The sequence below is a fragment of the Salvia splendens genome, chromosome 9 (genome assembly GCF_004379255.2).
Source record: "Salvia splendens isolate huo1 chromosome 9, SspV2, whole genome shotgun sequence".
In the NCBI taxonomy this organism is placed as follows: domain Eukaryota; kingdom Viridiplantae; phylum Streptophyta; class Magnoliopsida; order Lamiales; family Lamiaceae; genus Salvia; species Salvia splendens.
In genome coordinates this window covers 12,499,768-12,516,447 of record NC_056040.1, presented here as the reverse complement: position 1 = coordinate 12,516,447, position 16,680 = coordinate 12,499,768, and the positions used below count along the sequence as shown (strand labels likewise).

Genomic DNA, 16,680 nt, shown 5'->3' with positions numbered 1-16,680 from the left:
TAAAAGCTCATATTGATTCCCGAATGTTACATATTTAATGGGACGGATTCATAATAAAGGAAACAGTGGAAATGAGACTTCAAGAGTAGATAGCTTAAGGTGGAGCTGACACACTCATTACTCATTACCCAATCAGGTTGGATTTCGGTTCACATTTTTTTTCAATCTCTCTTACTTTACTCTCTCTTCATTAACACACAAAATAACGTTACATAAAAACTCATATCGATTCCCGAATGTTACATATTTAATGGGACGGATTCATAATAAAGGAAACATCTTGATTAATTTGAAACGAGTATGTTTGAACTAAGCATTGGTGTTGTGTAGTTGTTATTACTATGATTTATTTATCTATGAATAACCAGATAGCTAGAGTTCTAAGGCCAGAGGGTAGTTGAATAGAATGTTTATTTGGTCCATACTATATTTAATGATCATATCTTTTTTGTTTTGACTGTTTTTGTGCTTAATAATTCTTTCAGTTATTTAAGTAATTATTGATATGATCTCAAGTGTTGAATGTAATATTTGATTATAAACAATTAACTCAAGATAATTAAGATTAAGTATGAGATTTGGAATCTGACATATCTTTTAGGAATTGCGTGATAATAATGAAACAAAAACGTAGTGTATTATTCACATTTTAGATACTTTAAGAGAAGGTCTGAGCTACATTAGTGATAGTCATAACATAACTTGAATCAAAATAATGTATTAGTTGGATTTAATGTGTAGTCGATTAATAAAATCTCTAAGGCCATGTTTGGTTGATGGGAAAGTAAAGTTGGCAAGGAAAATGATTATTGGGAAAATGAATCCCGGGAATATGATTCCTAATAACCTTACTTTCTTGTGTTCGGAAAATATCAAGATTTTAAATTTTATATTTGACTTAAACACCAAACTAAAAAAATACTTATTATTTTTTATTTATAAAATAAATAGTAATACAAAAATTTTAATAAATTATTAATTAAAAATGATAATAATTATAATATTATATTTATGATTACGATGGATAATTTAAATATGGATTATCCATCATAATATATAATAATATAATTTAAATATAGTTGCATGGAGTATTATAATCATAAATAATAATAATAATAAATATTATTATTATTATGAATTTTATAATTAAATAAATTTTATAATTTAAAATTTCACTATGATTTGATTAACCATTAATTTATATAATTTATTATTATTTATTATTATTTGATTTATATTATATAATTATATTTTAATTATTTAATAAATTATTGATTATTATTATTATTATTATAACAAATATATATCAATATTATAATAATATAGTTATAACTATGATACTTTTAATTATAGTTATTTATTATGATGAAATTAAGTATAATTCATATTTTTAAAATATTGTAATTAATTAATTAATAATAGTAATAATAATAGTAATAATAATATGTTGCATTACATATGTAAGAATCCTAAAACTGGGAAAAAGAATACCTAAGAAAAAAGTTAGGATTTAGAATCCCGGAGAGTTGACTAACTTTCCTTTACTCGGGATTCTGATTATTTTACCAGTTTGATTAAAAACCAAAACAAACATAAGAATTTAAAATTTAAAGAATCTGATTACTTTCCCGGACAGAATCTTAGCAACCAAACATGGCCTAAGATTAATTCCCGCTTTTATCATACTGTATTAATTCTTCAAGTTTGATATTTGCTTTTTAGCTGTAAAACCATATACTACTCCTATTACATCGTGCACCTGTGGTCTAGAATATAGATGACATCATAACTTCTAAAATATGCATATCAACTTTATCCAGCTCATTAGTTAACTACATTAAATTCTGATCATCCATATTTATGTAAATGTGATCTAAAGCTTATAAGCCTTTGCATGAAGATGGGTTTTCCACCTACGCTTATTACACTATACTGATAAAAAAAATATAGTGTAACTAAAAATAAAGTATCCGTCTTTAATAAATCAGGCCCAGTCTGATCCTTTTTTTATTCATCATGGCCAATTTATTTATATTCTTGTCTATGTTTTAAAATATCCTTCAATTCACACTTTTGAGAATTTTGGCTTTAGTCGAGAATTTTGGCTTTAAACTAAACAAGGAACTGAGGAAGCACAATCAATAGGTAAACACATGTTTTACTGAAACAGAAACATTATATAGTTACTTGGTACAATTAAAACAGACACTACTTATGTCGTAAGATCTACGACATTATTTGAGCGGTACTTTGCCAACTCCACGACTCAAAACACCTCACACATAACATACACCACAAAAAAAGAAAACGATAACCATAGAAATACATGCGCGCGCACGCACACATACATGGAGTACACTAGCCCAGACAGATGCAGTACTTGCCCTTAGGACCGGTTGCGCAGGTAGCACTGGCATACTTTGCCTTCAACACTTTCTTACAGGCAGCGATGCATTCCGGCAGTGTGCAAGGATTTAGATCTATGCCTATTGCACACTCCACAATTTTTGGAGCCAACACTACAAACACCATTACCATCATTGCTACAACAATCACATTACATTTTTTGTAAGCCATCACAATTAACTAGCTAGGCTCTATTAATTTTGGGCAGATGAGATTATGTATGTTTTCTTGTACAAAAATCGATGTATATATATATAGAGGTAGAGGGTCGTGATGAGTCATGCAAAATCTGGTGCTACATTCATTCTTCCACATCTAATTGGTGCGCATTGATACCAATCCAATTCTAGGATTTCTCCACCACTAGTCACATAGTATTTAATTATTTGCAACATAGTTTTAGTGTGTGTTATAATTTATATATATATATATATATATGCCTACCTCAATTTAGTGTGTGTATTTATATAATGAATATCAGTATATATTTATTGTAAAATTGAAAATTTCAAAATTTGGAACAGTAATCGTTTTTTAACTTTTATACGAAAACTAAATATAGAAAAATAATTACAAATCATTATTGGACTAATGATTGAGATTCCTAGTCAATGAATATAAAAGCAAACCAAATCATAAAATATTGAAATTAAATAGTAATTAAAAAGTTGTTAGTGGTGTTATATTTTACTAGGACTAAAGTATAATCTTGAGCCATACAATTATTTGCGAATGAGAGACCAATATTCAACATTTGTAAGATTTCATCCCAAGCCATTGGTTATAAGAGGATATATTTTCAACAAGGGATAAATTACATGTGCATATTTTAGCACATTCTCTTACATGTGAGTCTTTTGTAATTTGTTAATATCGGAACATGAACACATTCGGTTTGAACATGGAGCATGCTCTAGTACTAAGTTATATATACAACGGCTCTATAAACGAAAGAGATATCAACTAATTCTTTGTACTATTCCCAACACCAATATATTGATAAAAATGATTTACTATTAGATATCTAAATTAATTTTTTTTTAGTTTGATTTTTTTTTATGTGAGACAACGAATCAAGTATGAAATCTCAATAAATGGGACACCAAAATTAAGATAGAGGATTGTAAGCGGCGTTTAAATTGATATTGTTTTGGTTGAGGCCAAGGCTGTTTGCCCTCGAAGCAAATAAGGCCTAAATCCTTCGAGAATCTTGTGTACCTATACTTAAAAAAATTCACATTTTATTATTGAAGTGAAATATGTACATAATTCGATACTAGTAGTTGATATTTCCTTTGTAAAATTAGACCTTCTTACCTACTACTCCTGAATAAACAAATAATGCACAATCTTAGGAACATCTGGTGGGATCTTCTTTTTTACATCTTTGTCCTAATTAACATATATGGCCGTACTTTAATCTTTATTTCTTTCACTTTTTTTAGCTTTCTTAAGCGAATAAATGGTCTGATCCCAATTAAATACATACACATTAACAAATGCAGTCTTTTATAATAATATTATTCACAGATATAGCTAAATAGAATATGATTATTTTAAGTTCACTCTGTTGATTGGCTTGATTTTCAACTATTTGTTTAGACACAAGAAAATTGATATCCGGCTTCGCCTCAGATCTGATATTTCCTTTCAAGATCTGATATTCTAGATTCTAAATTGACACTCTATCAAAAATAATTGTTAATTGAGGAAGTGAATCTAATTGTTTAAGGGTCTTTTTCTATAATTAGTTACTTTGCTTATAATTGGAAATGATCACTACCCAATAACTAGTGATTTTATAAACACACTTTAAGAGACAAGGCAATACTAGCTAGTATTTCATAGTATTATCGAGCATGAATTGTGATTGGCCGCTGTTTCTAGTGATTCCACGTCCGTAACGATGATCCATTTCATTGGTCAGCAATCTCATCCTAGGTTTAATTTTTCATTTGTTTGTTCTGTTATAATTAAAGCAAGATTCAGTTAGACTTAAAAATTGAAGTTGGGGAGAAAAGCATATTGTTTTATATTTTGTAGGCACCAAACTTTTAAGGTTTGCGAATTAGAGAGCAACAATTGCTTGAGGCCATTCCACGCGTTGGAGTTCAATACACTAAAAACTACGACTAGATCCTCTAGTATCTAATCGGAATATCTAAATATTCCTATAAAGATTGGTGGGTAAATAAAGTTCTATTTAGTATAGTAATATAATGAGTATTTCTAGAAGGTAAATTAAATGACACGTTCTATTTAGTATAGTAGTATAATGAGTATTTCTAGAAGGTAAATTAAATGACACGTTGTAGTTTGTTTCCTCCAATAATTTGAGGAGATTTATACTCCCTTTCCCAAAAAAAGACTAGTTTTTTTTATTTGGATCATCCCAAAAATTAGACAAAGTCTAAATAAGGAAAGTTTTAAACAACTAATAACATAGACCCTACAATCCATTAACACTACTTGTACTATCTTTTCCCCCTCCATCTCTTACATTTTCTGATCTTTATCTTACTTTATCAATTGCAAATTAAATCATGTCATATACAACTAGTCAATTTTTAAGAATGGAAGGAGTACATTTTTAGTGTACGTATCCATCCCTTTTAGATCATAATTAAAAATTAATTAATTATACTTAAGAATTGATAAGTTTAATTAGAAGGGATGCATGCATCAAAGTACTCATAGCGTGTTTATATATAGACTCAATAGTATTTCACTTCATTTGTGACATCATTATGCCCAAGTACTTTTGAGTGAGGGCTACTTGGTAAAATGACGCTACAAATATGGTGGAACAACGCATATAATCAGTCGATAAATACACTCTGCTACAATTGAGACTTTGAGAGGCGCCTATAATTTTATTGGGCTTCAAATGTCTAGACTATATATCTATATATATATATATATATATGGGTGTGTTAAGAGCATCCACAACCGTGCTCTTGCCAGCGGCACGGTTGTGGGCCCGACCCCACTTTTTGTGCCTGCTCTCTGGCAAGAGCACAACACCCACAGATGTGCTCTTCTGCAAGGACGAGCACAATTAATTTAAAATTCAATTACACAAAAACATTTCCATAATAATAAAATTCATTAAAAAACCACAATAAATATTACAAATTACAAATAAAATAAAAAAGACATAATTAAAATCCTAAAAATTAAAAATTACATAATTAAAATCCTAAAAATTAAAAATTACATAATTAAAATACTAAAAATTAAAAATTACATAGTTAAAATCCTAAAAATTAAAAATTACACAATTATTGGCTAATATTACCCGAGGAAGACTACGCATCCGGCGGCACCAACCCCAATTATTTTTGGAGACCCAATATCATGGTCTCGTGCGTTTGAAGTTGCGTGGGGGTCAAAGATGACCTATCGGCCATATTGAGTTGGGCCAAAAGGGCCCACAACGAGTTGTTCGGGGTGGAGGTAAAACATAGGGTGCGGGTTCGGGAGCGGGGGCAGATGGAGTCGCGGCGCGACGGCGTTCAGCCGCCGCCTTCTTCCTTCCTTGCGGTCGGCGTCGGGAACCGCTTGGTCCGGCGTCGGGGCTACCCAAGTTAGCTTCGGCGAGTTGGCTAGCCACTTCTTCGCTGGCGTCAGATAGGGATGCCGACCGTGACCGCTTGGAAGAGCCGCTAGAGGAGGATGTTACGCCTCCCAGATACTTCGGTGTGTCCTCGTTTCCTGCCAAACATTTAGGTACTTGAACGACTTACCGTTCATGGATTGGTAGGTGCTCAGCGCCGCAGTGATGATGTCCACCTCGCTCCGGCCGCTCCCGGCATTCCGCGACTCCTGGAGGAAATAGCCATTGAACTTGCCAATTTTGTCGTTGGCTCGGCCGATGCAGTTGCGCACCATACTCTCGTTGCGCTCGATCGTTTCCGGCGGCCGGTTTGCATTGTACCGCCGAGAGACGCGCCACCAAAAGTGATCGCCGGATTGGTTCGTGCCAACCACCGCATCTTCGGATATTTCCAAGTACGCCTTGAACAATCTATCCATCTCCGCCGGTGAGTACGGTGTGCGGACACCGGCGCGAGATGGAGGAGTCGGAGTTTGGGAAGGGACGGGAGGCTTAGGCTCCGGTGTCCACCCGTATCGCCCATCGGAGCAACCTTGGTCGTCGACCGGGTATGGCCGGTAGCCACCCGGAACGCCCGAATCTTGGGTGAGAGGAGGGGCCGAATAGTCCGTTTCCGGACTAGAAAACGGTTGTGAACCGAACCATTCGGGGTTCCAACCGTGGGAGCCGCTTGAGTTATCGTCGTGACCGGACGTAGTGGTGTTGTAGGGTGTGAGAGAATGAAGATGAAAATGGATATGAGAGATTGAAGATGAGAATGGAGATGAGAGAATGATGATGAGAATTGTGTAGTTTGATGTGAATTTTTTGGAGTGAAATTGAGGGTATTTATAGATGAAAGTGTTTATTTTTGGGGTAAAAAAAAATTTAAATAAAAGTGGGAAAAAACGGTTATAAACAGATATAATTTTTTTGGGAAGTGAATTTTTTTTTATCGGTTTTTTTAATTAAAAACCGATTTTTTAAAAAAATTTAATTTAAACACAACGGCTATGCCGTTGACGAATGAGGGCGCGCCACGTGAGCTGCTCGCTGGCACGGCGCTGCTCAATGCATCAAGCAGCGCCGTGCCAGCGGCGCGAGCGCAGCGGCGGCGGGTGGCGTCCGTGCCAGCGTCGCGGACCGCCGTGGCGACGGACGCCACCGTTGTGGATGCTCTAAGGTCCTTCGCAGCTTTTCAGTCCAAGCTTCTTTTTAATCACAACCCTTGGATCCTTGAATTGGATGGTTGTGATGATCTGCATTATTACACTATAATGGTGCATTATTAGTCGGTGTGCATTATTCAACTGAAAATCTGCATTATTACACTATAATGGTGCATTATTAGTCGGTGTGCATTATTCAACTAAAAATCTATATTATTAAATGACACGTAGCATCAATCTAACCTTCGGATGACAAAATCGTGGGGCTGAGATTAAAAAGAACAATAGAACAAAAGATACAAAAAGGAAATAAATACATCTCTATATATATATATATATATTCACTTTTTATTTGGTCCAAGTTCCAACTAAAACTTTTTCTATCATGTAGTTGGCAATACAAGTTCTTTAATTAACTATAATAGTAATATTTTATATATCTAATTTGGAAATTTTTATGCTTATAAGTTATAAGAGCATCTGCAACGGTGGACGGACGGCGCCGTCCTTCCGTGCCAGCGATACGGAAGACGTCGTCCGCCGCTGTCACGGCGCTGCTCGGTGCATCGAGCACGTCCGTGCCAGCGAGCAGGTGACGTGGCCGGACGTGATTGGACAACGGCATAGCCGTTGCATTTAATTAATTTAAAAAATCAGTTTTTAATTAAAAAAATGATTAAAAATAAAAAAAAATATTTTCCCACTTCCCAAAAAAATATATCCATTTTCTACCCATTTTTAATTTTTTTTAAAAAAAATTTCCCCCCAAAATACACATTTTCATCTATAAATGCCCCCACTTTCACACCAAAAAATTCACACCACAATACACAATTCTCGTATACATTCTCTCATTTTCATTCTCATCTACATTCTCTCATCTCCATTCTCAAATTTTCTTCCATTCATAAAACATAACAATGTCCGGACAAGGCGATCATCCTCTGGGCTCCCACGGTTGGAACCCCGATTGGTTCGGTTCACAACCGTTTCCTAATCCGGAAACAGAATATTCGGCCCCTCCTCAAATCCAAAGTTCGGGCGTTTCAGGTGGCTACCGGCCTTACCCAATCAACGACCGAGATGCCCCCGAAGGGCTATACGGGTGGACACCCGAGCCTAGAGCGAGGTCGACTGCCCCCTCCCAAACTCCGACTCCTCCTACTCGCGGTGTCCGCATACCGTACACTCCGGCGGAGATGGAACAATTGTTCAAGGCGTTCTTGTCAATCTTCGAAGATCCAGAGGTTGGCACGAACCAATCCGGTGATCACATTTGGTGGCGCATTTGTCGCCGGTACAATGAAAACCGACCGGAGGGAACAATCGAGCGCAACGCCATCTATAGAGCCAACGAAGAAATCCAAAAGTTCGAGGGGTATTACCTCCAGGAAAGCGGTCAGCGGGGAGCGGCCGGAGCGAGGTCGACATCATCAGTTCCGCCTTGTCGACCTACCAATCCATGAACTACAAGGCGTTCAAGTACCTCAACATTTGGCAGGAGACGCGGTCGCATCCGAAGTATAGGGGAGGCGTAACATCCTCCTCTAGCGGCTCCTCCAAACGGTCAAGGTTGGTATCCCTATCCGACGCCGGCTCCGAAGACGTGGTTAGCCAACTCGCCGGAGCTAACTTGGGTAGCCCCGACGCCGGCCCGGGCGGTTCCCAACGCCGACCGCAAGGAAGGAAGAAGGCGGCCGCCAACCGCCGTCGGGCCGCAACTCCATCCGGCGATGCTCCCGAACCCGCTCCAGTTCCCGTGCCCTATGCGCCACCTCCACCCCCACCAACTCGTTGTGGGGGATTTTGGCCCAACTCAATATGGCCGATAGGTCAACTATGACCCCCTCGCAACTTCGATCGCAAGAGGCCATGATATTGGGCCTCTAAAAATAATTGGGGGTAGTGCCGCCGGATGAATAGTTTCCCACGAGGATATTCTTAGCTTTAGTGATGTAATTTTTAATTTTTAGTATTTTAATTATGTAATTTTTAATTTTTAGGATTTTAATTATGTAATTTTTATATTTTAGGATTTTAATTATGTTTTTTTATTTTATTTGTAATTTGTAATATTATTTCATTTTTTAAATGAATTTTAATATTATGGAAATGTTTTTATTTAAATTAAATAATAGAATGGTGAGACCCTTGTGCTCGTCCTTGCGGAAGAGCACATTTGTGGGTATTGTGCTCTTGCCTAAGAGCAGGCAGAAATAGTGGCGCCGGACCCACAACCGTGCTCGTTGGCAAGAGCACGGTTGTGGGTGTTCTAAGGCTCTTAGTATGATGGTGTTTTGTGTGAATACTTATTAATTTCATTTTATTAAATTTCCTACTTAATGATTTTTGTTTTTTACAGATCTCGTATATTACCTAATAATATTGTCATGCATTCGAATGATTATATAGATAGATGAAAAAGTAATAAGACACCCAAATAATATTGTTTCCATATAGTATATAGTTTGAATTCCTACGCGTTTAAAATATTGGCCCATTCCATAAAAAGAAGGAAAAAATGGGCCTGAGCCCACTAAGCCTGGAAAGTATATCATAACCACGATTTTACTCATATACCCAATTTAGATTAATAATAATATTTATATAGAATTATTAATTTATTCCACAACCTATAGTCCCCAAATAACATAAATATACTAAAACACCTTTTGAAACTTGAAATATTGAAGGAATTCTTGTTTGAGGAAAAAAACCTTGTCTCTACAATACAACCCTCAATATTGTTTTAAGTCAACAATATACTATCTGGATTTTATATACATAAGGAAAATATGTAGTTTATTTGGTAATTGCAAAATTAAAAATTTTAATAGTTTGTAGCATCGTATGCTATACTATTTCCGAGATGGCCTCCATTTTCTCTCCCACTCTTAAACAAGTGGTTGAGCTGCTTATTTACTCCCTCCTTTGAATATTTCAAGTCAATCTTTAGCTGCCCATCTCCTTCTTTCCAGCTCTAATTTCCATTAATTAGATTACCAACTAAAATTCAAATAAATTCACTAAACCTAATTGACATGCAACATCTCAAGCTTCAAAATCAAAAATCTGATACACTAGTGAATCAGTGACAGTTATGGCATTGCTGCAAAACGCCGCGGTGCCCTTCAACCGAGATTCGTTCATCAGCTTAGAAAAACACGAGGGTTTTGGTGGCGGATGGAAGTTGAGGCCGAGGAGGAGAAATCTGCAGTTGGTGCTAAATTCTAGCACCAACACGAATGTGGAGACGATAAACGGGAAGAAAGTGAATGGAGTGTGCGTAGAGAGGGACACGAATTTGATGAACCATGAATTTCTGTTGGGGAGATTTGCGGAGGAACGATTTGTATTCAGACAGGCATATGTAATTAGGTCTTATGAGATTGGACCTGATCAAACTGCCACCATGGAAACCCTCATGAATCTTCTCCAGGTCATTCCCAAATTATTTTAACATTTCATAATTAGCAAAGTTGATTTTCATTTTAAGGACTGTTAATTTTTTGGAGTTTGAATAGTTATATATATATATATATACTGCAAAATGGATTTCCATTTTATTATCTCTGCCATACACCTTCTACTTTTGTTTATTAATTGTGTTTACGATTATTAAGTTGGGTCGATTATGTAATGTGGTTGCAGGAAACAGCATTGAATCATGTAGCAAAATCTGGAGTGGCTGGAGGCGGGTTTGGAGCGACCCGGGAAATGAGCCTTAGGAAACTTATTTGGGTCGTCACCCGCATCCACGCTCAAATCGACAAATATAGCTCATGGTATCTCTCTTTTGGTCATTTACTAGTAACATGTCATATATATTGAGTATACATTTTATAGATGTATATTACTATACTACTATATGATTTCAAAAAAAATGTACAGTAATAATTGAAAAAAATTAAGTTAAATTAATTTTATGGAGTATACAATAAATCCATTAACTTTATATATGCTCAGGCGGACCTAAGTTGAATGATGGGATCCTTGGAACCCCCAGTAATTTGAGGTTTTATTATATTATAAAGAGTAAAGGTCAAAACTGGTTCTGAACATATACATATTTTATGATTTTGGTCATATATTTTATCTTTTGAATTTTTACATCCTGAACATTTCAACTCGGATCACAATGGTCCTACACTAACAATTCCATCAATTTTTAAACGGTTTTAACCTGATTTTGACCGATTTTTAAACGATTTTAACCCGAATGAGACTGTTATAACCATCAAAATCGGTCAAAACCGGGTTAAAACCGTTTAAAAATTGACGGAATTGTTAGTGTAGAACCAATTGTGATCCGAGTTGAAATGTTCACGATGCAAAAATTTAAAAAATAAAGTATAGGACCAAAATCGTAAAATTGGCATATGTTCAGGACCAAGACCAGTTTTGGCCTTTACTCCACACAAATACTAGTACTTTATTTATACATTTTAAATTTTCTCCCACTAGAAATTTTATGTAACTTTTATTTGTTTTTTATTTATATGAATATTGTTATTGTAAGATTATAAATAATGTATCTTTAATTTATATTGCTCATCCTTAAATTATTTATCTCTCATCATCCATCTCTATCTCGTAGCTCTATAATTTATGATGTCGTTGACACTAAAAATATACAACATTAATCGTTAACACTCCCCCGTCTATAAAAAATATTTTCATCAGTGAACAACACGAGTTTTAATTTGCAATAGGTAAAGTTTGTAATAACTTAAGAATGTCTTTCCATTTTTAGTATGAAACTAATTTTGCTGGACATGTGAAAATGGAAAGATGAAACTATTTTTTTATAAAAGAAATACTAGTAATTTCGAACCCCGTCCCCCAGTATCAAAATCTTGCGCCCGTTACTGCATATATACTACTACAACTTTCCATTTAGATGCGATATTGGAGTTTGAAACGAATAATAGGGCTTCTAGTGCTTAAGATATTGGAGTTAATAAGAAATAATGCAAAATGGACAGGGAAAATCAAATATTATAGCTCAGAACTTAAGTTCGATAAAGTGTACTAGTGTCTATGAAGAATCTTAAATATGGTGTTCTTTTAAGTTGGTAAACATTGTATGAATGTGAAGTACTCATAGTTGATGGTAATTAAGTAGCTGGATTGAAATAGAAGTGTATATTTGGTGCAGGGGTGATGTGGTAGAGATAGACACGTGGGTAGATGCGGCGGGCAAAAACGGAATGCGGCGTGACTGGATTATCAGAGACTACAAATCCCAGAAAATTATTACAAGAGCAACAAGGTACTACTAGTAATCAATTCACATTTGTTGAGATAATTGGTTTTTGTTTTATTATTACTGTGATACAAAGATATACTAACCGGGCGTAATACAGCCCAAATAAAGAATGAATATAAAAGTACAATAAATTGAATTGAAATAATAATCAAAACTATAGACCGTAAAGATGTAAGCCGAGTTGAGAAGTCATCTTTCCGCAAGACGAGATACGTCCCGGTAGTGCTATCGGATTGGCGTGTCGTCCCAAAGATAAAACGGCTTCGTCTTGTTCGTTGCTGCACCGCAAACATAACAAGCTCCGGCGAACTGGATGATGGTGATGGCAGAGCTTCGACGGAAGACTATGCAGAGAGAAGAAGAGAGCTATGCAAAATGATATGCAATATTATTGTGTAGAGAATGCAATGGATGCATGTCTATTTATAGGCCAAATCCACTCATGGGACATTGATGGAGTCAACGGCCATTATGTGTGCCATGATGACTTGACTGTAACCGCCGGGGTTACAAGCCGTTACGAGAGCTGGAGAGACATGATGCATCTGGACACGCTACACAATGGTATTCATCGTGGACCTTTTGACACACTATGCGTCGGGGTCCATCAGGGACCTTTTGGCACCCGCTATGCATCGGGTCCATCGTGGACCTTTTGACACATGGCACCCAGCAGACGGGGCACGGGTCATGGGACACGGTGCACTGAGCACGGGTCACAAGACATGGTGCACATAGCGCGCTCTACCATTCATCTTAGTTCACGATAATTATTACAAGTAATAATTCATCTTATTAAATACATATTTAATAAGGATCTCTCCACCAATGTGGGATAATTAACTTTTTTAATTAATCCATTGGTTTTATCTCGTAGCTCATTTATAGCTCACAATTGTGACAAACTTTAATTCATAATTTCTCACTCACCGAGAATCGGTTTGGAGAAAAGGAATATATCACGGCCATCCACTCCGAAAGTAGATCGTCGCTATTGTATTTAATTTTACAAAATTAAATGTCTCGTCACATTTTTTATTGGTCAAAGACTCAAAGTCCATTGACCAAACACGATTTCAATAAGATATGACTAAATAAATTTGATTGGATGCATATATGCAGCACATGGGCAATAATGAATAGAGAAACAAGAAGACTGAGTAAAATCCCAGATGAAGTGAGGCAAGAGCTGCAGCCCTTTTACCTTGATAGGGCAGCTATTGCAACAGAAAACATGGACACCCAAAGCATCCACAAGCTTAGTGATCAAATTGCTAATCGAATTCGCACCGGCCTGGCTGTAAGTTACTACTCCCTCCGTTCCATAGTAATGAAGGCGTTTCTTTTCGGTACGGAGATTAAGAAAAATTGTATTAGGTGAGTTAAGTAAAGGGAGAATAAAGTGAAAAATGAAAAAGGTAGAGAGGTGAAGAGAGAGTAAAGTAGATGTGAAAAAATGCGTTGACTTTTACTAAAAAAAGGAAATGAATATATTACCATGAAACGTACCAAAATAACAAAATGACTCTATTGTTATCGGACGGAGGAAGTACTAAATTACTAACTCATTTCTCATCATTAATTCATGTAATGTTAACATTAATTAATTGCCTATATTTATGTTGTGGAGCCTCGATGGAGCGACATGGATGCCAATCAGCACGTCAACAACGTTAAGTACATTGGATGGATTTTGGAGGTATTATAATTATTTGCCATTTATACGCATGAGATTTGAAGGCAAAGCTTATAAGATTAGTGATGGAATTATTATACATATGTGCAGAGTATGCCTGTAAATGTGCTGGAAGATTATAAGATGAAGAACATAACTCTAGAGTACAGACGCGAATGTCGTCAGAGCAATGTGCTTGAGTCCTTAACAACCATCAAACCTATCACTAAACAAGAAGAAGAAGATGATGATGATGATGATGCACAACACTTAGAGTGCACATCTCTGCTTCGGATGGAAGGAAGTCATGCTGATATTGTGAGAGCTAGATCACTCTGGCACTCCAAGAAACAAATCTCTCCCTCACTTTGATTTAATCAACTAAAAACTTATTATTGTGCTTATTTAAACTCAGGTTTTGGAGGATTTTGTGTGGAGTTATATCTATCATTTGTTCCTACCTTCTCTATTAAACTCAAACTGTGAGAGAATCAGCATGGCATAATTATTCACTAAAATTCTTGATTGTCACATTATTAATTACTTTAAAATATTACTACTAGTGCATACTTGATTACTTTCACTACTAGTACTATAAATGTCGAATCACTTGAATTTGTTCGTGAGTTTAATTTTACTGTGCTAATCATACCAAATTGAATTTGAATGTAGAGTGGAACTAGGATCCAATTTGGTTCATCAATAAAATCTGCCAAATTCTTGAAAACTGCAATTCTGGAAAAAGGAATCACGTGGGTGGTGGAATGAGAGAAATCCAAAGCTCATCGTAACTTGTGGCTACTACGTTTATGTCCTTTTCTCTACTAAATTTCTCTTATTAATGTGTAATTTACTGACTCGAGCATCAATGAGTGTATAATTAATTTAGCTAATTTGAGCGATAGTTATTTGTCCTCCTGCCTTTCCTGTTCTACCCGAGAGTGATGCTAAATGGTCATAATGTGGTCGGTCATAAAGAGTTAATTTAGTCCATTTAAATGTATAAAAAAATTGGAATTACTGATATAAACTTATATGTGTGTGAATGGACTTGTGAGTTGATACTTATCTTTGAATTCCATTACGTAAAACACATTAATATCACGAATTACTGTATACGTTGAGCAACAATCAAAAAATGACAGTAGTAATAAGTTGAGCAAAAACTACGAAAGAGCAACACTAACATGTTGAGCAACATATAATCAAGATGATATAAAAGTAAAATCAAGTACTATTAAACTAAAAATTTGAAGAAAAAAAAATCAATTTTTTTATTATTTAATTAATTTATGGCTGGCCATAATGTGGTCGCATAGCTTTATTCTTTACCCAAACTATCAACAAAAATAAATTTGCCTCTCTGTAAAATATTTACTAGGTTATCTTATTTTACAGTTGAGTCGGTTGTAAATAGAATAATAATCTTAACAACAGATTCGAATTAATCATTTAAGACCAATTCACTGTTCCACAATATTTTCAACAAGTCATTCTGGAGTACTAATGCAACTAATGTGCTTCGGAAATTTATTTTTACATATAAAATAAAATAAACAAAGAAAAAGTTGAACTTTTTTAGTGGCGATAATGTGTAGCATTGCCATTGCCGGATTTAAACCATTTATATCAGAAGTTTTCAAAAATCAAAATTTAAAACATTGATGGCCACCTATTTTGCTGGCGATTTTTGTGTGCCACGTGTTATGTGCCATGTTATTTGGAATTTAACTTTATAAATTTGAATCCACTTTTTTCGATTTAATAATATTAGAATTACTATAAAAGAATGAGAAGCTTAGGTTCAAATCGATTGAAAGGTTTATTTAAGAGTGATGTTAAACAACCACGTTATGGACAATCGCACAAAAGTAAATTTGAGTGTTAATTATATAATAAAATATTAATTGCAGTTAGTGGATAAATTAAAAATACTTTATTATTCTTCAGCCTATTTTTTTATTTTTTGTAATCTGCATTCTTTTCATTTTCAAATTTGAATTAAAGTTACATGCATTAATTACATTTTATAGTTCAAAAAAAAGTAAAAAATCAATACACAAATCTTGAATATAAGTATTGTAGAAACAACCGTATGACAAATCGTTAATTTACAATAATTTGAAATAATGTTGCTATTACTCCCATAGCAACCACCATATAGCAATATTCTGAAATAATATTTGCTATACTACTACTAGAAGTTAAAATATTCATATACTTGAGAATTTCCATAAAGTTTAGCCGATTTTTTGGGAGAAAATATTCATATACTAATAATAATTTTTATAACTCATTTCATCATAAAAATATGAAATAAGATGCCGATAATTTCCATAGCTCATTTCATCACAAAAATAATTTTCATAACTTAAACCAGTAATTTCTTGATTCTTAACTTTCGCAACGTTACAATCAAACCTCGATGTAAAAAATAATCACACAATTTTAACTCATCTATATAATATTTTAAAGATATATTAAATAATATTTTCTTCATAAATGTTAGAGTTTTTAGATCGATTTACTTTAATACGCAGCAATATATTATCAAATAATTATTAAA

At 34.8% G+C, this 16,680-nt stretch overlaps 1 protein-coding gene across 1 annotated transcript; it reads left to right on the top strand.

Annotated features, from left to right (window-relative positions):
* The first annotated feature begins 10,039 nt into the window (after positions 1-10,039).
* LOC121747436 (palmitoyl-acyl carrier protein thioesterase, chloroplastic-like) lies at positions 10,040-14,691 on the top strand. The gene is made up of 6 exons (XM_042141470.1): positions 10,040-10,609; positions 10,822-10,955; positions 12,329-12,442; positions 13,562-13,739; positions 14,070-14,138; positions 14,226-14,691. Exons 1-6 carry the CDS (start codon positions 10,271-10,273, stop codon positions 14,484-14,486), a joined length of 1,095 nt encoding a protein of 364 aa, XP_041997404.1. The 5' UTR covers positions 10,040-10,270; the 3' UTR covers positions 14,487-14,691.
* Positions 14,692-16,680: the final 1,989 nt, after the last annotated feature.